General features: G+C 41.0%; 1 protein-coding gene across 1 annotated transcript; it reads left to right on the top strand.

Moving 5' to 3' along the window:
* The first annotated feature begins 220 nt into the window (after nucleotides 1-220).
* Nucleotides 221-27,849, top strand: LOC145339487 (F-actin-capping protein subunit alpha-2-like). Its single transcript, XM_080183959.1, has 10 exons — nucleotides 221-259; nucleotides 3,220-3,283; nucleotides 6,943-6,994; nucleotides 9,214-9,277; nucleotides 11,485-11,691; nucleotides 14,520-14,599; nucleotides 16,559-16,637; nucleotides 23,419-23,490; nucleotides 24,824-24,886; nucleotides 27,669-27,849. Exons 1-10 carry the CDS (start codon nucleotides 221-223, stop codon nucleotides 27,846-27,848), a joined length of 900 nt encoding a protein of 299 aa, XP_080040085.1. The 3' UTR covers nucleotide 27,849.

Genomic DNA, 27,849 nt, shown 5'->3' with positions numbered 1-27,849 from the left:
TTGTCAATTTCACGTGTCACCACATAGGGATAAGCTTATTTCAGAATGGCACTGTGTGTGATTCAGCGCTCACAACAGGGGATGTGGAGGGAGATGCATCGCCTGTGCTGCGGAATCTTGTTGCCCTTCAGCTCCAGAACACTCGGAACCTCTGACTGTTGTAGTTTGAAATTACCTTCCATTGGGTATTGTGTTTAAAAAAGATTGAATTTCTGAGAAGATGGCGAAACATCTGCCAACCATCTCGAGAGAGAGAAAAGTAAGAGCCAAAGCCTTTTTTCCTGTTTTATTTAGTGGTGGTGACAGCTCAGCTTATTATGTAGCCTGGGCTGACTGTAAGAGCTCTGTTGTGATGTCTAAACAACCAGCTTAAATTTCCTGTGTTAAACAGTTGATGATGACTTTTTCGCCACGTCACCTTCACAATTAACACACTTGAGCTGACTTCCTACATTGCACACCAATGTCCTGTAAGGTTTTTAAAAGAATAGGGGCAGGAATAAGCTATATGGCCTATCATATTAGGTCATGGCTGACCCTTTTATATTAATTCTGTTTTCCCACCCTGTCCTCGTATCCATCCATTCCTCCAGTGCCCAAAAGCTTCCTGACCTAATACAGTCAGCAACTGAAAATCAGCAGCCCCCAGTGGGCAAGGATTAAAAGATTTACAACCCTTCCAGTGAGGAAATCTATCTTCATCGCAGTGCTAGTCCAACGGCCTCCTCAATACCTCAGCAATGTTGAATAGTTTGATCAATCAATGTAGAGATGGCTCAGAGGAGCATGGAAAACCCAATCAGGTACTTACCAATCTGGGTTATCAGGGAAGTGCTGGTGAGTCCAGAAAAGACAAAAAAAAAGCAGGGATAATGGCAAAAGAGTCACTCCACAAGGAATTTGACCCCTCCTCTTTATTCCTGCCTTGGGTCTGTAGTCGACCCCTCAGCCCCTCTGACATAAGCCCTAACACTGTGCCTACCCCTATGACTGAGGCTCTGTATGTATAGGCGGCAGTGTGCCAGTCTATGATAGGGCTTTCACAGATGCTGCAATCCAGTGGATGCATATGGGCATTGCATTTGATGGAGCAGAGAAATAAACCAGCTTCTACCAAGGTAGCTCCAGCTTCAATAGAACTTATTTGGAGGTTTCTTTCATTACACTACCACGATGAATAACTTCGTTGAAACGATTTTACTTGGCTATCAGTTTCATCTTATGTCATTCTTAGTGCCTGATTACACAATAGATGGATGTGAACATACTGAATGTGATTGGTCACATTGTTTGAGTGGGTGAGGTAGTGGCTCAGATTTACTTGAAATTTCTGTGTTGGGAGAGGTCCCAACTACTACTACAAAGGCCAGATACTAATAGTGTTTTACTGAATGCCTGGCACTTGGGGTGAATCTTGCCTGAAGGGTACTGTTGCAGACCTTCCTGGTATGCAAGTCGACAGGCAAAGGCACCAATGGGACCTCTGAACTGACATGTTCTATCTGCCAAACAGCATCTTTCTCCTCTTTCTCTTCCTCTGAGGATGGTGAGTGCTCAACATCTTTCTACCATGTCAGTTCCATTCCTCTCTTCAGTCCCTGATTGTACAGAGCATACCACCATATAATGGGAGACTCTTGTACGTCCACATTGGAGAGTGCCCCTAGACCAGTCAAGGAACCAAACCATAATATCAACAAACCAGTGGCCTGCAGAATAGTTGTTCCAGCTTTCAAATTACAATGGTTGTCTCTCTCATGTGCCTCAGTGCTTGGGTTCCTATATATCATGAGCCACGATTTCAGCGGATACCAGTTGTCACCCAGGAACCAGCCCTCCAGGAACTATTGGTGGACTGAAGAATTAAGGCACCTGAGAGTGCTTCAGCGCGAATGTGTCATGGCAGCTCCTTGGAAACTTTCCGCACATTTGCAGAATCCTGTTGCAGTGGTCGCAAACCAGTTGTGAGTTGAAGGAGTGGAATCCGTTCCTATTTATGAATGCACCTGACTGATCTGATGCCACATCGGTAGAGTTTATCACAGAGGGATATCTGCTACACGGGTGAAGCTGCCTGATCGGTAGCATCCATTTAATCTCATTGCCTCACATTTGAGGCATCCATCACCTGAGCGAACCAGATTATGAGATTCTGTAGACATTAGAAGCCTAACCAGAATGATCCGGATGCAAAGAAATTCCGTACTATCGTCGCTTATAGACAATAAGCTTCCACCCACTCCTTCTGCTCTCAGGGTCTTCTCCAAAAGGGCACAGACTTTGCAACCACCTGTAGCTGGACCTACAACTTTCACAGGCACTGCTGCTCCAAAAGGGCCAAGACTTTGATCCTCTGCATATAGTCCCAGTAGTGCCTTCTTCTGCCAAGCACTCTACTACATTCAGATGTATACGATGCTCTACATGTTGCAGCTGATGCTCCTTTTCCAGTTCCTGGCCCTCCTCCTGAGGTTGTTGAATTGAGTAATGGAGTTGCAGCACGAAACCTCATTGATATATCAAATGATGCTGCAGAAAACTTTAGCCATTTCTTTCTCTATCAATAACAGTGGCGTCAAGGAATTCCTTCTGAATTGGCATAGCTGTACCAATGGCTGACCACAACCTTGCCACTTTCCCCTTTATAGTGTCTATACTTTCTACAATTTTCTGCTGGGCACTCTCCTCCTCTAACTTGCTGATCTCCAGACATGACATGTGGAACATGCGCTGCTGGTAAAAAGCCATTGCCAAAAATAGGTTTGATTGCATCTGTTCAATTCTTTAACCTTCTCAGTAACTAATCTCGGAACTCTATTACCCAATACTAGAGGTTTCACCTTACTTACTGTCGTAGCCCCAAAGGTTTACATTTCATCACTTATTTGTAAATCCATAGTTACCATCAAAGTTAATGATTTGCCACTATCAACCATGTTAATTCCCTCATTAATCTGGAAAATTAGATCACCTTGCAGTGTCTTATTTTCTGATGAATGCTGACACGAAAGGATTCCTTGACCTTTCCTCATTCCAAGATACATTTACGCTTTGACCAGTGGCTAAGGTTTGGGCTCCAACCAGTCAGGCAATGCCACATTCCCAAACTGATGGTGCTATTCACTTTTACTCTAGTACATTGCATTAATGACAAGAGATGGTTCGCACTGTGTGAAATTGTAGCTACTGCCTTTTATTAAATGTTGATTGCTTTTTCAGATTAACATCTTGAGCAGCATTCTCTCACAGGCCCCTCCTGGCGAGTTCAGTGAAGTCGTCAATGGTGAGTTTCCATCACTCATACAAATTGTAGAATTCTGCACAAACACAGTGCGACATGAAAGAAAAATGGTGGTTCTATAGTTGAATAGCACAGGACGTTTTGGTGGGAATGTTAAAGCTGGATGTAAGCTTTTAGATAATTGATGGGGGATAAATACACAAATGAGGTTTAGTCCCTCTAGACGCACACAGCTCTTCTGTTTTCAATCCTCTAAACTAAACTGGGGAAGTCCTTTACATCCTCTTTTTGGAGAAGAAAATGACTCTTCTAAGAAATTTTCAATAAAACAACCCTTTTATTTGCAGACCAACAATGTCTATGAAAGAGCCAAAATCTGTGTCAGCTGAACTCATTGGGATTTGGAATTGGAGTTGCTGGGACTGAATGTTTTTTTAACAACTATTTTTCTTATCACTTAAGGACCAGGTTTCAGTTGCCACTCAGATACAGGATGTTTCTGCTCCAGGACCTGGGGTGCTGCTAAGCTATTTTTGCTTCCCCATATGTATTGTGAAAAGACAAATTCATGAGTCGTACAAGGGGAGCCAGCACAAAAAAAAGAGGCCAGATAAATTGCAATGTAGAGAGTGTCCCGATTAAAATAATAAGATTTATTATTGCAGTTCAGGATGGTAAGAAAAGTCTCATCCCTTTGCTGGCTAAAGAGGCACATTTACCACCCTGACAGTGATTCAGCCGAAGGGTGAAAATCGGGTGGCTTCTTCAGCAGCTGGGGATCATCTCAACTGGAACACAAGCCAGGCAGTCAAGGTAAAAATTAGACCCCGATTGTCTTTTGATTAGGTAGCCTCAACCACTTAATTATTTGTCTCACTCAGAGATGGCTGGTATGGCACTAGTTATGTCCCACTTTCTCTAATTGGGCATTTCACCTTAGATCCTCAGACACTTTTTTTTCATTTATTTGATAAATATGCAGATGCAATAACACCATGTACAACAAAAGCCCCCTGCACCTGACATTGCTGTGACACAAATTGTGCCACCTGATCTGCTGTGACATTTTAAGACCTTTTTTTTGGGTGGATAGGGGGACCTTCACAGTGTGCACAGTCTGGATTTAACATGAGTGCAGAGCGTTGAATTATAGAATCCTACAGTGCAGAAGGAGGCCATTTGGCCACCATCCACCCAGGTCCTATCCCCATAATACCATGTATTTACCCTACCCAATCTACCTGACACGAAGGGGAAATTTAGCATTTCCAATCCACCTGACCTGTACATCTTTGGACTATGGGAGGAAACTGGAGCACCCAGGGGAAACCCACGCAGACACAGGGAGAATGTGCAAACTCCACACAGACAGTGACCCAAGCCAGGAATCGAACTTAGGTCCTTGGTGCTGTGAGGCAGCAGTGCTAACCACTGTGCCACCATGCGGCCCTTTAATACTGACACCTAGGACAGAATTTTTCCAGCTCATGGGAGGTGGGTTTGTGCGGGGTGGGGGACAGTAGGTGAAAAAGTCCTGAAATTGACATTGGGTCAGGTTATGATCCTTCCCTCTTACAGCTTTTCCCGGGCAACATTGAAGGAGAATTGGGAACCCCTTTGCATCTGTCAAGTACGTAGTTACATGTTGAGGTTGTTAGGAAGGTAATTATGAGGTCCTTTAGACCTGAACTCTGCATTTTCAAGCCATGGAACAGTTCACTGATGTGTGATTGAAGTGACTGCATAGTGAAAAGAACTTCTTCAGTGAAACTGACAAGCCGGGAAAATTCTGATCAGTTACACGAAACATCTGCAGCCACGGTCATTGAGAGACTGCTCTTCAAGACACTTATCTCAAAGACTGCCTTCACTGCTTGACAGGTCATTGCCAAATTCTTGGAAGGCACTTCACCTGTCTAACGCTTTATTTACCTACAACTAAAACCAGAATGATAGGGGGTGGGCTGGCTTGATCTTGGTTTCAGACAAAGCTTGGCACAACATTGAGGGCCAAAGGGCCTGTACTGTGCTGTACTGTTCTACCTTCTAACTACACTCCCTGTTTTCCACATTTACCATGGCCTGGCAGCAGCTTCTGCAGTTCCACCTTCCAACTAAGCTAAGTTGCTAAGAAGCAAGAGCAGAGGTCACACCACTGCCAATAACTCCAGCAGCAACAACAGCTGCCTTCTCCTCAGACACATGGGGCAGAGGGAACGAACAGAGATTGAGCTGGATTTGGCAAGACAGCCAACACAGGTCTATAGATAGAGGATCAGCTCTCCCAACCTGTGGGAATACCAGGAGGCTCATGACAGGTCACTACTGACATCTGGAGCCTACTGGAATTCGGCCTCTTTCCCAGTGGACCCAATAAGAATGTACTGCCACAGAGTGACAAGGTTCCAATCACTGGAGGACCATCCCTCTATCCCCTGCGTCACATGTAAGAAAAACAATGAGATATGAGTGTTTGTAATGGTTTAAGTGCACGGGAAGGAAGGATACCATTTGTGGAAGGTATGGGAGGAATGGGTACAAGAGGGCAATAGGCTGAAGATGAGTGTGAATGTTGGTTTTTCAGATGGGGATTGAGGTGGCTTCAGAGAGAGGAACGAATGGAGCTGCAAGATATATAGTTCAGAGCGGTGACATGCAAGGGAATGCTGGGACCATCAGATTGTGGAGTTTGAACCCTGAAAGTTTATGTCATTCATCTTTTCTGCCCATTGAGGGCCTGAATCCACCTGGTGCACTCTCTCCAGGCTGGAGGGACCACATTCCTGCTGCTGATTTCCTCAACTACTTCCATCCATGCCATGGTTGGAAAGGTTGCTCTATCCCTCCTGTCCCAGGGAAAAATCATCTCATTGCCATCCCTCACAGCAGAACCTCCAAACAAAACCAAGAGACTTGGGGATTAGCCTTCGTAAGTTTCCTCTCCTTTCATGTGGTTGTTGCAGCCTCAAAAATCCAAGCGCTGGAGAGTCTCTCTCACCCATGCTGTGGTCCCTTTAAGAATTCTTCCTTTGATGGAATGGACACACTATCCTACTCTGTCCTGAGAAGCCTGAAAGTGGAATATTGCTGTGGTGAAGAGCAACTGCCAAGCATGGAGTGTTGGGTTCCAGGCCTGAGAATGGTCCTACCACAGCAGCAAGGACAAAGGTAGTAAGTTTCTGTTCTTATTACCAAAAACTGATAATTGTTTAATTCCACCAAAATGCTGCCCCACATATCAGTGAGCACAAAATTTGCTCTGATCCCCCAAAAATAATTGTTAACTTTTAAACTAAAAATGAACAGTACTGATCAGTCAAATTGAGAAATGGAATGTGAATACTGCATCAGTTGGTGAATTTGCCAGCTTTTCTACTGAGTGGTTGCTTGTGTGCATGACTAAAGCTGGTGATATAGATCAGGGAACAGAGAACTGACCTTACTCTGAATTCTACCTACAAATTCTTCTCTCACATTCTAGCACAGGCCAATCAATGTGTCCATCTACAGTACATTCTGTTTTCATGTCTCCAGTTACAGGGGTCTGATTGGCATTATAGTATAAACCCTGATGTTGAAGTCTCTCATTGGTGCCAGTGGATAAGATCTACCTCAAGGATTGAGTTCAGGCCTGGGCCACTTGCAGGAAAGTTGACATATTATTTGGTATCGTTTAGCAATTTTTCTCTTGGTTGTTGCAGATATGCGGGCTTTGCTCAATGATGATGAACTGATATGTGAGAACATAGAACGGTGAGCACGAGCTGAAACAATATCTTCTGTATTTTATGTTTTTATGTAGTTGACTATATTTTCTAAATATATAAAGATAGACAAGGACATAAATAATAGAGCACAAGATTTAATCCAAAGCTATTTATCCCCCTTTAATCTGCATATTTGATGCAACACTGTATAGATTATGATACTTTCCAACAATGTCACATCCACAACGTCATATAAATCTCCAATATTCATTCTTTTCAGAGGTCCTCACTGATCCTCAACTGGCATTCAAACAAATTTGAAATTTGAAATTTGAACCAATTACATTAATTTAGCAAATGCCAATCCATAATGAATTAAATCTCCAGACTGCTGGCTAACTTTAGTCACCAGGTAGTTCCTTTATGCAGATCTTATAGAACAGTGTTGGAGTGTAGCATGCATCAGGTAGATAACTCCCTAGAGGAAGAAATTGGTTACCATAATTGCCTATAGTCATTAGACTGGCAGGAATATCAGTTGCAAACCTTCTCTGAGAAGCAGTGTGTAAAGAGGCCATACTGTTCTTGACAGCCAGTTCCAACATCATGCCAGCACCTATCGCAATACCTCCACACACAGCTGCCAGCCAAAGCCACTGTGGTTCTCAACCTCTTTGGTTCCTTCCAGTCTGCCATAAGGGACATCAAGCTACATCAGTCAGTTTACAATCTGTGCTCCTTGCAAGCAGGCATCTGATGCATTTTTAAAAAACTGGAGCAAGAACGCTCATCTTTTCACCATGGGTACCTGGAAGGATAAAACTCTGGGATTTGCATGGGCAGAGAGCTTTTCCTCACTGACTGCACCTATGAGATCCTGCAAACATGCTTTCTGCCTTCATGAACGACACTGGCTTCCAGGATAACTGTAGTATCACCAGCGGAGCATCATGCAGGTCTGCGGCCACTTTCCTGAACTGCTGTGATGCTTTTTCCTTGCAACCACTTCTATCTACTACTTCTTGGCCTGACACAGCAGCTGTTTTGTTTCTGAACATTAGGGCTATGCTCTAAATAATTGGTTCCTCTCTGGAGCTTCTACTCAGCAGCTGAATTGCTGTACAGTCAGATCTTTGGCTCCAGAACAATCCTCATTGAGTGGAGTATTGAAGTTCTCAGGGAATGATCTGTCCCAGTCCTTCTACCCGCGAATAAATTGTATCCATCCAAAGACCAGCTTTGATATTCATGTCATCTAACATCACAGATCCATCAGCTACTAAAGCAACACCCTGTGCACACAAAGATTTCAAAATGCTTTATCATTTTCATGCGTTATATAAAGACCTAACTCTAAATTAACTCCCAGCTTTAATCCCCTGCTTCCAATCCTGAGTACCATCTTAACTAACCTAGTGCTTCTTACAAGGTGATTCTTCAGCAACTTTAACAAAAAAGATGGAAGCTGAGCTATTGCTCAGTCAAGGGCTCTTGAGATGTGTATGGTCAGTGACTTCCAGCAGATGGGACCTATGAGAGCCTCGCTGTTAACTACAGCATCTTAGTGGCTGCATCTGGCTCAGCTGACATTCTGGCATAAGTTGAGCATTGCTGAAGTGGCTGTATGGGTGCAGAGACCTCAGATATGGCAACATATTTCCTCACCATTGCAAGACCGCTCTTGCTGCAGAACTGCAATTGGCCTTAGAATCACAATTAATGCTGAAGGTTAAGATGGAAGAAAATCAGAGTTCCCAGTTCACTCATTGTACAATAATCCCGGCAGTGAGGTACTTACATATGGATATCTGATGAATGTGGGGTCTTGATTTGTGCTCAGTAGTTAATTATCCTGTAAGCACTCACCATGTGAGGTAGTAGAGGGCTGCCAGGAACTGAGACACACCATTCCAGCATGAATGAATGATTTGAAGAGGGAGAGAAAACTTTTAGAAGAAATCCACAGGTTAGCTGTAGTAGTGTTACATTTTAAAATGACTTGTAAAATGTGATACTTGACATATCCTGAGATTGAAGATTGTTTTAAATGATAAAATCCCTGGATATATTCTGAGAAACAGGTTAATGCTGGGATTTAGCTTTAACTCTGGAATAATGTTTCAGACAGCTATTGACTGATGTTGTGAGGCTGACACCTTCTTGTTCACCAAAGGTCATGATCCCTGTATCTCAATCGCAATCCAAAGCAAGGTGCCCTTTATGGTTCAGATAAGAGTCATGCACTGACGATGTGTTATTTTACAGAATCACTGCAAAATATAACCTGGAACAATTCATTCCTATTGCAGTAGTGGAAGACAAGGAGAAGGTAGGTGAACAGTGACTAAGATGAATATATATTTATCGTTCTGTTTAAATGAAGAGACTGAGAGACAAAGACTGACTAAACAACCTATAAACCTGACTGGTTTTTGTTTTGTTGTTTCTCACTTTTCATTTTGTGTAATTTCCTGGCTAAATGAACATCTAAAACTAGTCTCCCTTCCCCCGGCCTAAAGTCCATCATTCAGGCTGGAGTGGAGCAGCAAATCCAGTAACGGGAAGGGGAAAGGACAACAGTGGAAGCGAAAGAAGTGAAATCTCCCTTCCAAAAAGCCTTTCAGATCAATCGGCAATTGTAGGGTACCTTTAACATAGTAAAATGTCTCAAAGGCACGTCACAGGAGCATTTTCAAGCAAAATTTGACACCCAATTGCGTAAGGACATATTAGGGCAGGTGACTAACATCTTGGTCAAAGAAAGAGGCTTTAAGAAGCATCTTAATGGAGGAGAGAGGCCAAGAAATTTGGGAGGGAATTCAATCCAGTACATATGCTCTCTAATCTTTTCCTTGACTTTTTCACTAAACAGAGCTGGATGTTTATTGTGTTTGGGAATGGTTCAAAATGGAACCCATCTGTACTCCGTACTTGATTTCTGATCTGGTAGGGTTCCCACAGCCAACTTGTTTTTGTAAAATTAGTCTTCCTGAAATCTGGGGCACAGATTTAAAAGGGATTTGCAAAACAAGCAAATATGTTGTGCGGAAAAAAAATTCACACAACGAATGGTTTGGTCTGGAATGTACAGTTTGGAAGCATGGTAGAGGCAGGTTCAATCAAGGCATTCAAGATGATTATTTGAATAAAAGCATGTGCACAGTCATGGAAAACGGAATGGTACAAAGTCAAAATGTTTATTGGAGATTGGTACAGACATGATGGGCTGAATGGCCTCCTTCTGCATCATACATATGGTGCTTCTGTATACCTGGGATAGAAATTTTAACTAACCATTGTTATTTTGATATTCAGCCACAAGATGGCAAAATAGCATTTTGTGATCAAAAATCAGTAGGTTTCAAACCTTTACCAATGCCGGGATGCCCTGCAAATATTAACACGTTCTTAGGGAACCCTTACAAGTATTAGTTAATTCCCACGCACCCCCTTATAAATATTAACCAACACTTAGGATCTTCCTACAATTATTAATAACTCACACAGATCCCCTTGCAATAGCACATATTCAGGGACTTTTGTAACAATTAACACATTCTCAGAGATTCAATTTTAAGTATGTTCGAAAATCTCCCTTGATATGAGCACATTCTGAGAAAATTAGCACATTCTCAGAAACCCCTGCAAATATGAACTCATTTTACAGGCACCCAAGGGCCTCATTTAACTATTAACACACCACCACATCCCCTGAAAACATCAACACTTTCCTAATCATCCTTGCAAATATTAAGACATTCTGAGATTTCATTTACAAATATTAATATGAGCTAGCTCAAAGGAAATAGCTCTTTCATTGCAGAAATATATTTTAATTAAAATACAACAGCATAAATTAGATATTTATCGATCATAAATTCTATAAGATTTCTTAAAATGTCGTCTTTCAAATCTCACCGGAGATTCAGGATATAAATGTCGTGCAATCAGTAAGTACTTGGATGGTGTGGTGGCACAGTGGTTAGCACTGCTGCCTCACAGCACTCAGGGAACCGGGTTCAATTCCTGGCTTGGGTCATTGTGTGGAGTTTGCATTTTTTTCCCCCATGTCTGCATGCGTTTCCTCCCACACTCCAGAAGTGTGTGGATTAGGTGGACTGGCCATGCTAAATTGCCCCTTAGTGTCAGGGGGACTAGCTAGGGTAAACACATGGGGTTGTGGTTGGTGTGGACTTGATGGGCTGAATGGCCTTTTTCTGCACTGTAGGGATTCTATGATACTTGGATCTCCTATCAGATTGGCCATTGCTATTCTTTTGTACCTCAATGCATCTTTTCTGAAGAACACAACTGAGAAGATGTTGTGGGCTCGAATGGCTTTAACTGACAGAAGCACCAGTGTTTTTGAAGCAACTAGCTTTTATTCATGTTCCAGATTAACAAGTTTGCATCATTTTTAAATGATCCATGTGAAAGGGGAACAAGTTATTGACATTTAAAATAATTAAGGAATATGATTCTTATGATGCGGGAAAATCAGCTGTTCAATAGACTCATGATCTGTTTACTCTTTAGGTGCTAATCACAGAACACGGTGACCTTGGGAATGGCTACTTTCTGGATCCAGTGCATAAGGTTTCATTTAAGTTTGATCACTTGAACAAAGATGTTTCTGACATCCAGCCATGTGCATTTGAGACTTCCCTGGAGAGCTGGAGGAAAGCTGTAGAAAGTGCACTCGCTAGTTATGTGAAGAAGCATTACCCATGTGGAAACTGCTCTGTAAGTAGCCTCCAGAAAAAACACTACTCCCATTACCATATCCTGATGTGTGTTTCTATGTGTACACAGGCTGGAAAGCCATGCTATGTGACCCCAAGAAAATACATTACCAGCAAGGCAAGCAGCAGTACTCAGGATATAGCCTGAAGAAAAATACTTGCATTTATATAACACTTGTCATGACCACCAGATGGCTCAAAGTGCTTTACAGCCAATGAATCAATATTGGGGTGTCATCACTGTTATAACGTAGGAAACGTAGCAGCTAATTTGCACTCCCATAAACGGCAATTTAGTAATGACTCGATCATCTGTCCTGTTGATTTAAAAGAATGCCATGGAATCTTTTACATCTATCTAAGCAGGCAGGTGGGGGCTCATCCGAAAGGCAGCACCGCCAACAGTGTAGCCCTCCCTCAGTACTACAGTGGAGTATCAGAGCAACAGCTTTGTTTTTTGTGCTCAAGACCTGGAGTGGGTCCTGAACATGGAACCTTGTGACTCAAGAGGCAAGATTGCTGCCAACTGTGTCATGACTGACATACCTAGTTAAAATATGGGAAATCATGGAACAATTTCCTATAATTTTGTAGACAACTCAGCCTCAGAAAGCCTATATGTATCTCCGAACTCACGGAGAACAATCACTAGGTAGTCATAAGATGGTGTGCTCCATATTATGATGTGTGATGATAGCTGAATTGAAAGATTAATAATCATATAACAATCATTAGATCTTTCCCTCTTCTTCATCCTTTTCTGTTAATTTTTATCTCAGCACTAGGTGCTGGATCCTCGCTGAGGTATATTTCCACCCTACATTGCAGAAGTAGCTATTCCTCATATGTAAGCCTAGACAGTGAGTGTGTGCACAGGGTGCTGGTTGCTTAACTGGTTATTGCTCTACCCCGAGTTCAGAGAGTGTGGATACGCTGAGAGACTTGGGAGGGGGGGGGGGGGGGGATGGGGGAGTTGCCAAAGTTCACTTGCTCCCCCGCTTGCTGCAGGATAACTTTCCAATGAGCATTACTGGATTTCAGCCAGCCGCGGCGCGATTGATCCGCATCACAAAGTTTTTGGAGTTCAGGTCTCATTCCAGGGCTTCAGCCCTAAAGCCAAGGCTGACACTCCAGTGCAGGACTCAAAGGAATCTTTCAAATAAGTTGTTAAACTCAGGCCCCACCTGCCTGTTCGGGTAAAACATTCCGTGGTACCATTATTTGAATGAAGAGCAGGGGAAATATTCATTTAACCTCAATCGGACCTGCTAAGTTTATCCAGCATTTTCTGTTTCCGTCACAAGCAAACAGGTTATCTGGTCTTTACCAGGTTGCTTTTCCTGTGGGAGTTTATGGTATGCAAATTGGCTGTTGTGTTTCCCACATTGCAACATTTCAAATGTACTTATCAGCTGTAAAAAGTGCATTGCAACATCTGGTGGTTGTGAAAAGTGCCTTATGAATGCAAATGTCATTTTCTTATCAGGAACTTATGTGACCTTTCCTAAGCATTGGTAATTATCGAATGCTGGTTCTGTCCTAATTGAGATCAGTTTATGTTGACACTTGACAAAACACTTCGACCCTGTGACACACTTCTTAAAATGTTTCAACATCACTACAAAAGTGCTATGAACGGTCTGTACTTTCCCTGCATCTGAGACACTGCATTTTTAAGTCATTTTTTACAATTGTTTAAAAATAAATTACTGCTGATGCTGGAATCTGAAACCAAAACAGAAAATGTTGGAAAATCTCAGCAGGTCTGGTAGCATCTTCAAACAGAGAAAAGAGCTGATGTTGAGTCCAGATGACCCTTTGTCAAAGCTAAAAGGCACAGAAAGTGGGAGATATTTAAACTGCAGGGTGAGGGAATGAAAGATGACTCACAGCCAAATAAACCAGAGGAAAAGACTGCTAATAGCTGTCCACAGAAGAATAAAGGCTGTAAGCTGCGACAGATGAAAGATGTTGGGGGGAGGCGGGAGGGAAGATGGGACAGCGGTAGAAAACTGATTGATAATCAGGAGGGGGACTGCAGTCTGATTTTTCACCTTTCCAACTGGAAGCACTCAGGCCAATTATACTATCACCCGGCTGAGATTATCTAATTTAGCACTGACTGAACCAGGGGACCTCATTGGCATGGTTCAACAAGTAATTTCCCCAAGACACTGTGATTTCAAAGGGAGTCTTTCTATTTTACCTATACACAGCACAATAGCACAGCGGTTAGCACTGCTGTTTCACAGCACCAAGGACCCGAGTTTGATTCCCAGCTTGGGTCATGGTTGGGGGAGAGTTTGCATGTTCTCCCCTTGTCTGCGTGGGTTTCCTCCAGGTGCTCCATAGAATCATAGAATCCTACAGTTCAGAAAGAGGCCATTCAGCCCATTGCGTCTGCACCAACCACAATCCCACCTAGGCCCTTTCCCCATATCCTTACATATTTACCCACTAATCCCTCTAACCTATGCATCCCAGGACACTAAGGGGCAATTTAGAATGGCCAATCAACCTAGCCTGCACATCTTTGGACTGTGGGGGGAAACCGGAACATCCGGAGGAAACGCACGCAGACACAGGGAGAATGTGCAAACTCCGCACAGATAAGTTTCCTCCCACCTCCTGAGAGACATGCTGATTAGATACACTGACCTGAACAGGTGCCGGACTGTGGCGACTGGGGGAATTTCACTGTAACTTCATTGCACTGTTAATGTAAAGTAATGCACTGCCTTACTTGTGATGTGCACAACTATTATTTCCTATTGCTCTTGAAAATTCTTGCACTAATTTCTGTTGAATTTTTGGCATTTTCTTTGGCAGGTATATGCAAAAACTTACGGTAATCAGAAAGTTATCACTGCCTGCATTGAATCTCACAAATATCAGCGAAATGAGTTCTGGTAAGTTAGATATATGTAATGCACTTAATTCCACTCAATCATATGTAATCTATTAGACACATACTAAAGTAATCCAAATAACTTCATGTCATTGGTTAGACATCTCTAATTTTTGTTGTCTCTTTGCCTCTCCTGGTAGCATCAATTTCCTGTTGTGGTACATTTCCATCACAGAATTTCCAAGGTACCCTATTCCACTCACTTGTGAGTCAAAACTGAGATGGTCAAAGGGCTACTCCATCTTATGGGGTGTCACAGCTCAAATTGATCTCTTAACTGATAACTGCACAAGCACAACATCCAACAAAGATTACTTGAGTAAAGTACTTGGAGATCATCAGCATCAGGAAGCTGCACAGTTAAACAGTTCAAACTATCTGAGAATTAAAGGGAAGAGCAGCCATACCTTGTGTCTGAGCTTATGGTTCTTTTTTTCATGTTATATTAGCTTTTGTGCACAAATAACACAAGTTAGTATCTTGGAACAGTCTTTTGTTAAATATTAAAGAATGAATGAATGAAGAATGAATTCCACTGATGGGTTGAATATTCCTTTGGTACTGAGAATGCAAGTGTTTCACCTGCACATAAGGCCTCCTTAAATGGGACACGCCACTGAAAAAACTCCAAGGTTAAATTATTGCCTCCAGCCTACCAAAATATTTATTGAACCTAACATACCCACTTGAGAAGGTTAAATATTGCTTCTTTTGTTAAACGTATTCTCAGCACCAAAGGAATATTCAATCCATCGATGGTGGAATTCATTCTTCATGCATGTATCTTAATATTTAACAAACGACTGTTTCAAAAGACTGTTAAATATTAATATCTTTTTAAGATATTAACTTTTGTCATTTCTGCACAAAAGCTAATATAACATGAAAAAAACCCATAAAATCAGACATAAGGTATGGCTGCTCTTCCCCTTTAATTCTCAGATAGTATGAATTGTTAAGCTGTCCAGCTTCCTGATGCTGATGATCCCCAAGTACTTTACTCAAGTTCTGATTAATGCAGAACACAGTTCCTAAATGTCCTGGTGTGAACATATTGCAACGTACTCCTGTACCAGCACAACCTAAAACAGATTCAACATCATTGGGCAACAGACTACATGGCAATTTTCTTCACTTACTCCAGGTAATCTGCATGTTGTCAGTGCACAATCTATTGTTTATATGCATTTGGAAGAAGGGTTAAAATTCTCACCCTGACATCTCTTTACAAAGAGCTCAGAAGATATTATTTTCAGAACATTTCATGTCTTTCTAACAATAGGTTCCCACATCCGATTAATTATTTAAAAAATCTTGCATTTCTTTCACGAATTGAAGATTCAACCCACACGCCACCCACAGTCAAACATGGAAAACATGCTATACTGAACATTTGTCTTCACATTAACCAGAATCTGGTACGATCTCCAGAATCTTCATGTTATGGTGCCTGGTTGTAATCCTGCTATCTTTGATTCCCAGGCAAATGAAAACATGGGAAGATGACAAAATAGAAAATAACTAATTGACTTGTCATCCATTGATTAAGTCTAGAGAAATCTAAAGGTCAGTTAGAAGTTAATTGCAGATTGGGAGGCACTTCAGAATTTCAGCTCCAGGTTAGAAATCGCATGAAATGATGTCTTTCATCATTCTAATATTAAATATGATAGAATCAATATTATATTTTAAGGATATTATATTTTGAAGGGAAGAACTGAGTAAAAATTGAATTAGCTCAGCAAAGCACTGATGCCTCCACCCAACTTATTTTTCATCCCTGTTACTATTAATGAGTACGCGAAGTTCACTATCAAGTACACTGAGGCAACTGCAGTTACATTTCTCTGAGACAGCATACCCAAAATCTGTCTCACAGTATCTTGCAATCTCTTCCTTGTCTCCTTAGTTTTTAGTAGATTAACAGTAAAATGTTTTCTGTTAACAATTTTGCTTTCAGGAATGGCATTTGGAAATCTGAATGGAAAATTGTGCTCTGCCCACCAAATGCTGAAGTCTTAGGGACGATTAAGGCGCAGGTAAGAAAATGCTCGACATTGGGTTTTTATTTAGGGGACATTAGTCCCAAACAGCAAGTGTTTGCACAATCATCAAATGGTGCCACTTCCCATCCAAACCAACAGAAACACCTCAGATTCAAAACTGAATTACTGGTATTGTTGCCTCTCAGTACATGGTATGATAAGGGGAGGTTATGTTTGACAAATCTGTTAAGATTTCTTTGAGGAAGTAAAAAGGAAATTAGATGAAGGAGAGCCAATGGACGTGATTTATTTAGATTTTCAGAAGGCCTTTTGACAAGGTGCCGCATAGGAGACTTAAATGTAGGAGCCCATGGTGCTAAGGGTAAGATCCTGGCATGGCTAGAGGATTGGCTGATTGGCAAAAGGCAGAGAGTGGGGATAAAGGGGTCTTTTTCTGGAGGCAGCTGGTGACTAGTGGTGTGCCTCAGGGGTCAGTGCTGGGACCACAACTTTTCATAATATAATGATTTGGAGGAAGAAACTGAAGGCACTGTTGCTGAGTTTGCAGATGATACAAAGATATGTAGAGGGAAAGGTTGTATTAAGGAAGCAAGTGGCTGCAGAAGAACTTGGACTGGTTTGGAGAGTGGGCAAAGAAGTGGCAGGCGGAATACGATGTGGAAAAGTGTGAGCTTATGCACTTTGGAAGGCGGTTTGGAGGCATTGACTATTTTCTAAATGGGGAAATGCTTAGGAAATCAGAAGCACAAAAAGGATTTGGGAGTCCTTGTTCAAGATTCTTTTAAGGTTAGCATGCAGGTTCAGTTGGCAGTTGGGAAGGCAAATGCAATGTTAGCATCCATGTTGAGAGGGCCATGATTGAATGGCGGAGCAGACTCGATGGGTCAAGTGGCCCAATTCTGCTCCTATGTCTTATAGTCTTATGACAGAATGAACTTATTCTGAAGGAAGTATTGACAAACACACACATATCAGTCACCTAATTGTGACACTGGGCAGGATTTTACAGCCTCGCTCGGGCGAAACCAGGAATTCCCACCTGATGTCAACAGAGTTTTCCGTTATTGCACCCTCTCTTTGTGTCTGCATGGGTTTCCTCTCACAACCCAAAAGGTGTGCAGGTTAGGTTCACTGACCAGGTTAAATTCTTCCTCAATGTACCTGAACAGGCACCGGAGTGAGGCGACTAGGAGATTTTCACAGTAACTTCATTACAGTGTGAATGTAAACCTGCTTGTGACTAATGAATAAAGTTTAAACAACAGTATCCAGGTAGGACAGAAAGAACCCTATCTGTGCAACTTCAAAAATGATATTACCAGAATGGAAAAACTTCCCCAAAGATTGTGTTGATGAGGTGGACAAAACTTGCTGTAAAACAATTAAATCACAAGTCACTGGTATCAAGGGAACTAATTGCTTGAATAGTGTCAGCAAGGCTGTGCTCAGAATAAGGACTTTATTTCACTTTTTACTCATCCCTTTCTTTTGCCAACTTTCTCATGCCCATTCCTCATTCGAGTTGGAGACTTTCAGGGTTGGACAGGATTTCTTAACCACTGCTGGTATCTCACTAAAGTGGCTATTATTCACTCAAGCGCAATCAATGTCAGCAAGTTGGTTAAAGAGATGTAACAGCACAGTTTAAAGTTCATACAGGAGAATGTGTAGTATGATAATGACCAAGAGTGGATATCATATTTAGTTTATTGTACCCTAATCTGGAACCACAGATGTATTTTTGATCCACTTTTAATCACCTAAGGGAAATCAACTAGCTCTATACAGACCATAGATCAAACCTGCTTCTTACATTTTAATTCATATCTGGAACATGACATTACAGGCAAAGCCTGCACTTAGTGCTCATCCCTAATTAACTTTAGGAAGTTGGTGATATTAAAACATACAAGATTCTGAGGGAGATTTGACAGGGTAGTTGCTGAAAGGACTTTTCCCATCATGGGGGAAATCTATAACTAGGGGTACAGTTTCAGAATATGGGATTACTCATTTAAGACAGACATAGGAGGTACTTCTTCTATCCGAGGTTTGTTAATTTCTACTCAGGAGAACTGTGGAGGTCAATTCATTGTATATATTCAAGGCTGCATTAAATAGACTTTTAAACAACAAAGTCAAGGATTTTAGGGAACCAGCAGTAAAATGAAGTTGAGTCTAAAATCAGATCAACCACAATCTTATTGAATGGTAAAGAAGGCTCAAGCAGCCTGCTCTGATTTCTTGGAGTGAGCTGTCTTTTTGACCTACTGCAGTCTGTGTGCTGTAGGCATAGCCACAATACTGGTGGGATAAAGAGGATTTTTGATCCAGCAACAGTGAAGGAATGTGATTATATTTCTTTATCAGGATGGAGAACAGTAAGAAAGGGAACTTGCAGGTGGTGGTATTTCCATGTACTCTTGATGATAAAAATTGTGGGTTTGGAAGAAACTTTGTCAAATTGCTGTAGAGCATCTTGTAGATTGTACACACAATGCGCTGGTGGTGGAACGTTTGAGGCAATAGACAGGATGGTGATCAAGTGCACTGCTTTGTTCTGGTGTCAAGCATCTTGAATGTTACAGCAGCTGCTTTCATCCAGGCAGTGGACAATAATTCAATACACTCCGGGCTTTTGCTTTGGAGATGGTGGATTGAGGACGTAAGTTATGCTCCACAGAATTCCTAACCTTTGACATGCAATCGTGGCCATAATATTTATATGGCTGTTCCAGTTCAGTTTCAAATCAATGGTAAACCACCTCAGGATTTTTTGCTGGGCAATTTAGCAACGGTAATGCCGATGCTTGTAAGGCATGAATTTTTTTTTGCCACTTATCTGCCCAAACCCAAATGTTGCCCAGGCCAATATCTAAGAACTTGTAAATGATACTGAATACACTTCAAATCAGTACTGAGCAATTCCATTCTGACAGTAAGATCATTGAGGAACTCTTGGCCTCCAACAACCTTAACCATAGTCCTTTGTTGCAGATGATGAGGTTTTCCCCAATTCCAACTCACTTCAATTTTGCTAGGTCTCCTTGTTGCCACAATCGGTCAAAAGCTGCTTGAAATCTCATTTCACTTCACTTTTGAAATTCAACTATTCCCTTCATTTTTGGACCATTGCTATCATGGAGATTGAACTGTGCACAGTCTGTACTGAGAGGCCATATGTAGTAATTCAGCCAACTTCCAGTTTCCTATTACCAAAAACCTTTTATTCTGTACCAAAGAGAAGAGCCGCAGATGTCGCTTATAGCTAGTCTACACCTTGGGACATACAACAACGATCCAGGTTGAGCAACAGGTTGATGAGCCCCCATTGTCCACTTCTCATTGGACGAGCCTCTGGTCACTCAGTAAGAAATTCATACACCGCAAAGCCCATACGCAGATCAATAATCCCCATGTCCTTTGTGGTCATCATAACACCACATTAACTTGGACAGTGTTGCTTCCCCAAATGTATTTTCCAGAGAGACTACAGTTAGACTTTTATCTTTGTACTAAGAAACTGAACTTAAATCCTGGTCCCAATATCTGTGCTAACTCACCACCCAATTCCCCTCTGAAGTTTTTTTTTCTAAAAAATGACCTGAAATCTTTACATTTAGAGAATAATAATTATCTGGCACTTGGTTCCAGTCATTGAATGACATTTGACATTTATAAAGTTCTGCGGCCTGCTCTGATTTCTTGGGGTGAGCTGTCTTTTTGACCTACTGCAGTCTGTGTGCTGTAGGCATAGCCACAATGCTGGTGACATTTATAAAGTTCTTGAGTTAGTACATCATAATTTAATTAGCCTTCTGGTGTTCTTTTGGTCTTTCTTCCACTTACTTGTAATGGCGTCAAACAGCAGTGAACAAGAAAACATGTACAAACTGGCCAGCTGTGGATTCTATCCATCTCATTCCATCTCCTATGATATAGTTCACAAAGCTAAGGTAAATAAAGCAGATCAGCTACCTATAAACCTTACACTGTACGGCCTTCACCAAATACTTGTTAGATTTCCACCATAACAGGAGCCAATGTCCCACACAGCAGTCATTATTATCTGTGCTCAGCCTTATAGCCTTTAGTTTTATTTCTAATATGCTTTATTCTGAGTTCTTTTAATTAACAAACTGTTTGATGCGAGTGCCTGCATTTAAGCACAGGTCTCACGGATGTCTGCTAACTGACTACCCTAACAATTCTCTATTGTACCAGAATAAAAAAGCAAATTTAAATGAAGTACAGAATATGCAAGAAGAATAAAAATTTGGCTGTAAGTTTCAACTGATTATTCTCAGATGAATTTATTCACTACATAGTGGAGACAAAGTTTGTTCACTAATTTTTGGTTGCGCATCACTGCTCAAGTTAATTAACCTACTTGCACTTGCGTAGAAAAATCAATTTTGTAAAACCTGTGTTAACGCTTGAAGCATTAAGTATGTTCAGTAGACCAGTTTTCTTCTGAAGAGAGAAAACCATAAGAAAGAATAAATTCTGAGGCAGCTATTGGATTGATGAAGGGATTATTGATGTTAAAAGATATGGATATTTTCTTTTTACTTGAGTAGTACCAAAAATAGATAATGCTGAGGTGTGATGCCTCAATTTCTTCCTTCGACAATCTACATGCAGAGTAGCCATCCAGATGATGCCCAACTTTGTTTTACTAATTTACAAAGCACAATATGCTGCCTTTTTTACCCTACTCAGGGTTTTCTTTTCCATTGATTCCCTGGCTAGTCCGAAGTCCAAATTATTCTGTACATATTCTATCCCCGTATTTATTACTCCCCATTTTTTAAAATGTGAATATTGCAAACAGGAAGCTACATCCTTTAATAGCTCTTTTGCCTTTCAAATTTTTACAGAAATTTGATAGAACTGCTCACTCAGAAGGGTATGTTAACTAAAGTTAAAGCTCATGGATTTGAAGGCCAATGGTTGATCTGGTATTGAAATATCTGTGTAGGAGACAGAAAGTAGGGAATAATAGGCAGGTTCTCTCATTGACTGGATGTGATTAGTGGAGTACAGCATAGATTTACCAGAAAAATACTTGGACTTCAGGGATTAAACTAAGAGAAGAGATGGTTTTATTCTGTAGCATATGATTTAACTTTATTCTATAGCATATGATTTGGCTTGTTGCCCTTGTGTTGTCTACTAGCTAGATGAAGTCTCTCTTATGAGCGACTTGGACATAATCTGTATTAGATTTTTCTTAAAAAATATTTATTTATAATTATTTACCACAAAGACCTCAAAGTAAGTGTTACAGAGTGCTCGGTGTCTTACTCTCATGGTTATCTGATCCTGATGTCATGCTTACATAATTACATCACTGTCTAATTAAAATAACCTGACAGCGCATAGAGATTTAAAGGCTGACTTGATTGAAGTTTTCAAGGAAAATAGATCAGGTAGATGGAGAGAAACTATTACAGCTGGTCGGGGAGTCCAAGGCTAGAGCGTACTGTCTTAAAATGAGTGCAAGGTTTCTCAGGGGTGAAATTAGGGAACACTTCTAAATTTAAAGGGTGGTTCTGCAAATGACCAATGATGCAAGAATAATTGTTACTTTTAATCTGAGATTTATTGATTTTCATTAACGAAAGGCATATGGAACGAGGTGACAGAGCAGTTATGATCTTATTTAATGACAGAACACACTCAAAAGGCTAAAAGTCCTGCTCCTGTTCCTATGCTCTTATCAAAGGCCTTCTTTCAAGGCATAATTTTCAAAGTCCAATCACCATCTCTTATCCACTACGTTAGAGTTCAATTCAAAAACATACTGTCTTGCAGTAAAGTATTCTGTTTTATATGCTAAGATGGTTTTTAAAATTCCCAGCTACCATTCTGTTAAACTATATTTTAAAACTTCATAGGTGCTTCTCCGAATCTTTCATCCATGTTTCAATTGGCTCTACCTTTTATTGTTTTGTAAACTGCATCTTTTATCTACCAAAGGCTAAATGATAGTTGCAAGATATTCCAGCAATACGGAGATCCTAACTTGAATAACACTTTCTTCACTAATTCTAATAAAGCAGAAAAATAACAAACATATTAAACTGCAACCTAGCAAAGCAATGACAAGGAGCGTTGATTAATACACATAATTAATGCTACACATGATAAGTAACACTACTGTTAACTATACTTCTTGAGCAACACATAATGCTACAGAAAGCTAGTTTACTATTTCATTAATAAATCATGGATTTAAAAGATTTGCCAGATCCCCCTTTACCTATATTCACTTTGTGGATGATGCTTGCAAAATATTATTTCTCTCTATACCATAGTTTTTAACATAACTAACTTGTGGGAGAAAATTTTGAGAAAATAATTTTGACGGCAATTCAATGCGACAGTGCAGGAATACAGGGTCAGTTTCCAATTCAATATTGGGTGGGATTTTCTGGCCACACTTGCTGCAAGAGTGGAAATTCCCATCTGAATTCAATGGATCTTTGCATGGTCTCTAGACTTTTCCCATGGCAGGTGGGATGGGAAAATTCTGCCCAATGAGTTCCAGATCCTCACCTCCCTACAGAGTTGCTGAATTAATTCCCCCTAAGTGGTATGGCTGTCTCAGTGGAGGAGTCATCCTCAGCCCACTCATTTGTCTTGCACCAACAGATTGATTGTTAACATTCATCAGAATGTGGAAGTCGGTTATCTAACTGCTCTTTTGGTGAGGTAAATTTGTACGGAATATTGGCAAAGAGAAGAAATGGAAATGTTTATCCTTCTAAATAGTTTAAGCTTTTTAGTTTTCTAACTTTTCATTCCCCAGGCTCATTACTTTGAGGAGGGTAGCATCAATTTGACCAGTAATGTTGATGTGAAACAGAATCTCTCTCTAAAGGTAAGGAAAATATACATTACATGTGTAAAATGACATGTGCGCACTTTTACATCAGTAAAAGATATGCTGTGATACAACTAGATATAAACCCTATCTCATACAGCAGAACTTCTGAATAATAAGGGTTTCCCGGTTATGACAAAGGCAACTGCCTGGTCACCGAAACATGATAATGTTAGAAATAAAGAAAAGGTGACGTGACACCAGAGACCAAGTGGGTAGTTAAAATGGGAAACAGAAGCAGAAACTGCTGGACTCAGCAGGTCTGGTAGCATTTGTGAAGAGGAACAGAAAATGTTTTGAATCTATATGACTCTTCTTCAGTTTAGCAGTGTTAAGGGGACACGAAATGTTAACTCTGTTTCACTCTCCACAGATGCTGCCAGACCTGCAGAGTCTTGCCAGCATTTTCTATTTTTATTTCCGATCACCAGTACCCGCAGTTTGGGAATCGGTTTGGGATGCAAGGAATTATTTTGAGATCACAACACTGAAAGAAGCTGTTCAGTTCAAATTGTGTCTGCAAACAAGCAGCAGTCCTAGTCCCATTTTCTTTCCATATCCCTTTGTTCAACTTTCCTTGAACCAACTTTCTAACGTGTTGATTGATGTGGTCTCTGGTTCACTAACACTGGCAATGCATTTCACAGGGTCATGGCCCTCTGTGAAAGAAAACCCAACTTCAAAATTTAATCTTAGATTAACATCCCTTTAATCACTAGAAACAGTTTAAGGTGTGTGTGTGTGAGGGAGGAAGGGGAGCAGGTGTAGAATAATGGGTTAACTCTATCACTACTCCAATAATAGCTACTGAGCATGTGCATAAAGAACTACACCATAATAATATCACTCAGAGAAGAATCTAAGTGAGGAGCAGCTCTGACCTAACGTTCCGTAATTCTGTATATAGTCACATAAAAAACGCTACTTTGAAGAAAGGATCTTTGCCTCCAGCCACATCTCTTACTGACAGCAAGACACCCATCATCTTTCAAGACATCCCACAATAATGGGAGTAGAGGATGGAATTGGGCTTGCCAAGTGGAAATAAAACTGATTGTGGGAAAGTGGAAGGGAATCCAATGAAGACTCCCACTTTTCCTCCAACCACCGCTCCAAATGATGACACCTTATTCCAAAGAGAGAAGCATAAAGAGGTTAGGGGAGAGAAGCAGCAGAGAAAGATGGAAGCAGAAAAGGGAAAATTTACAAGATAAAGACACATGACAGATAAGTGTGTGATCATATTCTCTAACTCACTGTGTGATGCCATTGGTGGTTGACTAGTTGTCTTGCATTTCCATCTATCTCTAACTTTTCTTTCTCCCACCAGAATGAGTGTGAAGGAGCTGCAGAGTTTGTGAAAATAGTCGAAAATGCTGACACTGAATTCCAGGTAGCTTTTGGCTGGTGTTTATTTAATATACACATAATATTTAGGTGGTCACTGGTGAGGCAGCATTTAAAAAACAAAGCACATCCTATCTTGGCCATGACCTTCAAAGTGTTGTTTCGCAAAAACAGACTTTAGGTGCATCTGTGATCTGTTTATGTTACTTAACATTCACCTAGTAAAATAAGTTTCTTTATTACCCAGATGAGTGAAATCAAGAAATAGGAAAATTAGGAATGGGGTGACAGAATTATTGCCCATCACTGCTCACCTATTTCATTGGGATCAGTAGTGACAAAAGCACGTAGAGGCAGTCTTTATCAATACATCATTATTAGAAATTATATTTCAATGGCCCCGTCTTTTTCACTACAGATAGTTATATTCTTAAAGACAATTTCAACTGTGGTTTTACATGGCACATGTAGTTAATAGTGAACATTTTGTCTTCTGTCATACACTTCCCTACAGACCTTGCCTTCAGCCCACCCCTCTTCCAGCTTTTTGTAGTTTTAGACATTTAACATTTATAACACGGGCTAACTGCCAGCTGAGTGAAAAGACACAATGGTGGTGTTAATAAAATGCTGCAGTTGCCAGCCTGTCTATAGCTAGGATTACAATCCCTATTAGGTAATAAATCATTGGATAATTCATTACAATAAAGAACTCAATCATGCAGGATGCCTTGTGCCGTAAATCTAGTATATATCTGTGAGCAGAATTTGTGTTCAGCTGCATCTAAAAATCGGCAAGAACCAAAACCTCCTTGCTGCCTATGCAGTACTGCATTCATCTGGCAGTGAAACCAATCGGTTCAGCTGCAGACAGTAGTATTTATCCACCTCCACCCCACCCTACTTTCTCCAATTCTCCCTGAAAACAGGCCAGTTTCCACCTACATGGCCCTTCTCTTTGCGTGACCTCATCTGTAAATCATAAATCCCTGCAGTACAGATTGAACGTGCACTAATAACAGACCCATCCAGGCTCTATCTGCGTAACCCAACATAGTTATCCTCCTAGTAGATAAGATTTTTGAACAGTAAAGGAACTAAGGGTATGGTGAGCAGGTGGGTAAGTGGAGCTGAGTCTACAAAAAGATTAGCCATGATCTTATTGAATGGCAGAGCAGGCTCGGAGGGCCTAGTTCTTATGTTCAAATCCCCCTGACATTCGGGAGCAATATAGCATGGCCAATCGACCTAACCCACGCATCTTCTAACTATGGGAAGAAATTGGAGCACCCAGAGGAAACGAAGCAGACACAGGGAGAATGTGCTAGCTCCACACAGACAGTCACCTAAGGCCAAAATTGAACTGGGTCCTTGGTGTTGTGAGGCAGCAGTGCTGATCAATGTGCCACTCCCTGTCTGAGGATTCAACAAAAGGGCATCATAACTGAAGCTGCTGGGCCTCTCATAAATATATTTATTCACCTCCAAGTCTCTCATCTTCCTGAATTGGAAATATATTACCATTTCTGCATCATTACTGGGTCAAAATGCTGGAACTCCTTATTTAGCAGCACTGTACCAATACCTTCCCCACACTGACTGCAGCTGTTCAAGGAAGGTGGGCCAGCAACAGCTCAAGGACAACTCGGGATGAACAAAAAAAATGCCAGCCTTTCCAGCAACGCCCATAACCAGAGAAAGACTTAAACTAATTACATCTAATTAAGTAGTTCTGGATGGCTGCCAGTCAAATTTGAGCCAGCTGACCAATTAGTATTAAAAATGCGAATTTCTGGAAATTCCTAGCATCTGCAAAAAGAAAAGGCAAGTGATGATGTTGCAGGTGTGCACCCTTTATGAATCTGTTTTTCTTTCAATTTTAGCCAGTCAACATTATCCAGGTGCTGAACAGCTCAAGCTAACTTGTTACAGTTTAAATCATCTGACCCCATAGATTGGCTCCATCCTTCCTGGCTGGCACATATCCTCCTAAAAACAAGATTTGAAAATTAAAACTGGAAAAGAATCACAGTCTTTATGACAAAGCCTTTCTTAATTTGCCCACAGAGGTAGGACTCAGTGATATAAATGGATAGATGCAAATAATTAACTCAATTGCAAGGAGCATCATCCAAATGATGATGCACAAATCATCTCCTCCCCAAATAAGTGTTTCGCTTCATGAAGGCAGAGCTTAATAAACTATGAAAGCAATAACCTTGTCAAAAACAGCAACTGTTTATTCACATACATTTGATAACTTCAGTTTTTCTTCATAGTTCCAAAAGTCCAAATGGCATCAAGAGGGACTGGAGCATCTCAACAACTTAAAACTGCGAGGCTTCCATTATTCAGATGCATCTTTGATTTTTTTGATTAAGGCACATTATAGCTGAAAATCATTATAGTTCTTAGAATCCCTACAGTGCAAAAGGAGGCCATTCAGCCCATCTAGTCTGTACTGACCACCTAGCCCCTATTTCCATAACCCCATATTTGTACCCTACTAATCCTTTGACACTAGGGTCAATTTAGCATGTCCAATAATCTAACCCATACGTCTTTGGACTGTGGGGGGAAACTGGAAGAAACCCATGCAGGTACGGGGAGAACATGCGAACTCCACACGGACAGTGACCTGAGGCTGCAATTGAATCCAGGTCCCTGTTGCTGTGAGGCAGCAGTGCTAACCACTATGCCACTTTACCATTTTTGCATCATTACTGGGTCAAAATGCTGGACAGCTTGAAACTTTGCAATGATAAAAGTGGAATATATTCTATTCTGAGCAGCAAACGAAAATCCTCTTCCTCTTGGTTTCCCTCCAGCTTGGCCTGATGGACAATTATCAAAAGCTGGATTCATCGCTCAAGGGTCTTCGGCGCCAGTTGCCATTTACACATATGACAATTGACTGGAACAAAATCATCAATGCCAAGATTGTCAGAGAGATGGATCTAGCCCAGGCAATGCAAGACTCTAAATTGGAACGTCCAAATTTTCATTGAT

Source organism: Carcharhinus amblyrhynchos, chromosome 3 (assembly GCF_965287045.1).
Source record: "Carcharhinus amblyrhynchos chromosome 3, sCarAmb.v2.hapA, whole genome shotgun sequence".
Taxonomy (NCBI): domain Eukaryota; kingdom Metazoa; phylum Chordata; class Chondrichthyes; order Carcharhiniformes; family Carcharhinidae; genus Carcharhinus; species Carcharhinus amblyrhynchos.
Note: the sequence above shows the minus strand (reverse complement) of the source record. Positions and strands in the feature narration are given on the sequence as shown.

Bases quoted from the DNA above. Each gene is read 5' to 3' on its own strand.
- LOC145339487 (XM_080183959.1), top strand. From the start codon at position 221: ATGGCGAAACATCTGCCAACCATCTCGAGAGAGAGAAAA. The intron at 11,692-14,519 runs GTAAGTAGCCTC...TTTCTTTGGCAG, and splicing joins ACCCATGTGGAAACTGCTCT to GTATATGCAAAAACTTACGG. The intron at 23,491-24,823 runs GTAAGGAAAATA...TTCTCCCACCAG, and splicing joins AACAGAATCTCTCTCTAAAG to AATGAGTGTGAAGGAGCTGC.